We start from the raw sequence: 345 nt of genomic DNA, 5'->3' as shown, positions 1-345 counted from the left end.
GGGCCTTCCAGCGCAGCAGGCGGATGGCGCGCAGGCTGAGCCGCAGCACCGCGTCGTACTTGAACACCAGCTTGTAGAAGGCGTCGGTGACGAGGGCGCCGCTGGGGTCGGCGTGTTTCAGCGCGGCCAGCGGCGTGTACGCAGCGTTGGTCTGGTGCCGGAAGGGCGGCCGGGCCGCCTCGATCACCCGCAGCGTGTGCTGCACGGCGGGGCGTTACTCATCCCCATGCCTCCTCATCCCCATCCCGTTCCCATCCCCATCCCATTCCCATTCCCATCCCCATCCCCATTCCCATTCCCATCCCCTTTCCATCTTATCTGCGTTCCACCCACACCTCCCTCTCC

General features: G+C 66.7%; 1 protein-coding gene across 1 annotated transcript in view; it reads right to left on the bottom strand.

Annotated features, from left to right (window-relative positions):
• Positions 1 to 7: 7 nt before the first annotated feature.
• Positions 8 to 345, bottom strand: part of LOC103781975 (retinol dehydrogenase 8-like) — a gene marked incomplete at both ends in the record, with an annotated part of 1,635 nt that continues 1,297 nt past the window's right edge. The window contains one exon of the mRNA XM_008949704.1: positions 8 to 199. Within this exon, the coding sequence (XP_008947952.1) occupies positions 8 to 199 (192 nt within the window). The remainder of the gene's footprint in view (positions 200 to 345) is intronic.

Source organism: Merops nubicus, unplaced genomic scaffold, assembly GCF_000691845.1.
Source record: "Merops nubicus isolate BGI_N331 unplaced genomic scaffold, ASM69184v1 scaffold46711, whole genome shotgun sequence".
Taxonomy (NCBI): Eukaryota; Metazoa; Chordata; class Aves; order Coraciiformes; family Meropidae; genus Merops; species Merops nubicus.
The sequence above is the reverse complement of the archived record's forward strand: the minus strand, read 5'-3'. Positions and strand labels throughout refer to the sequence as shown.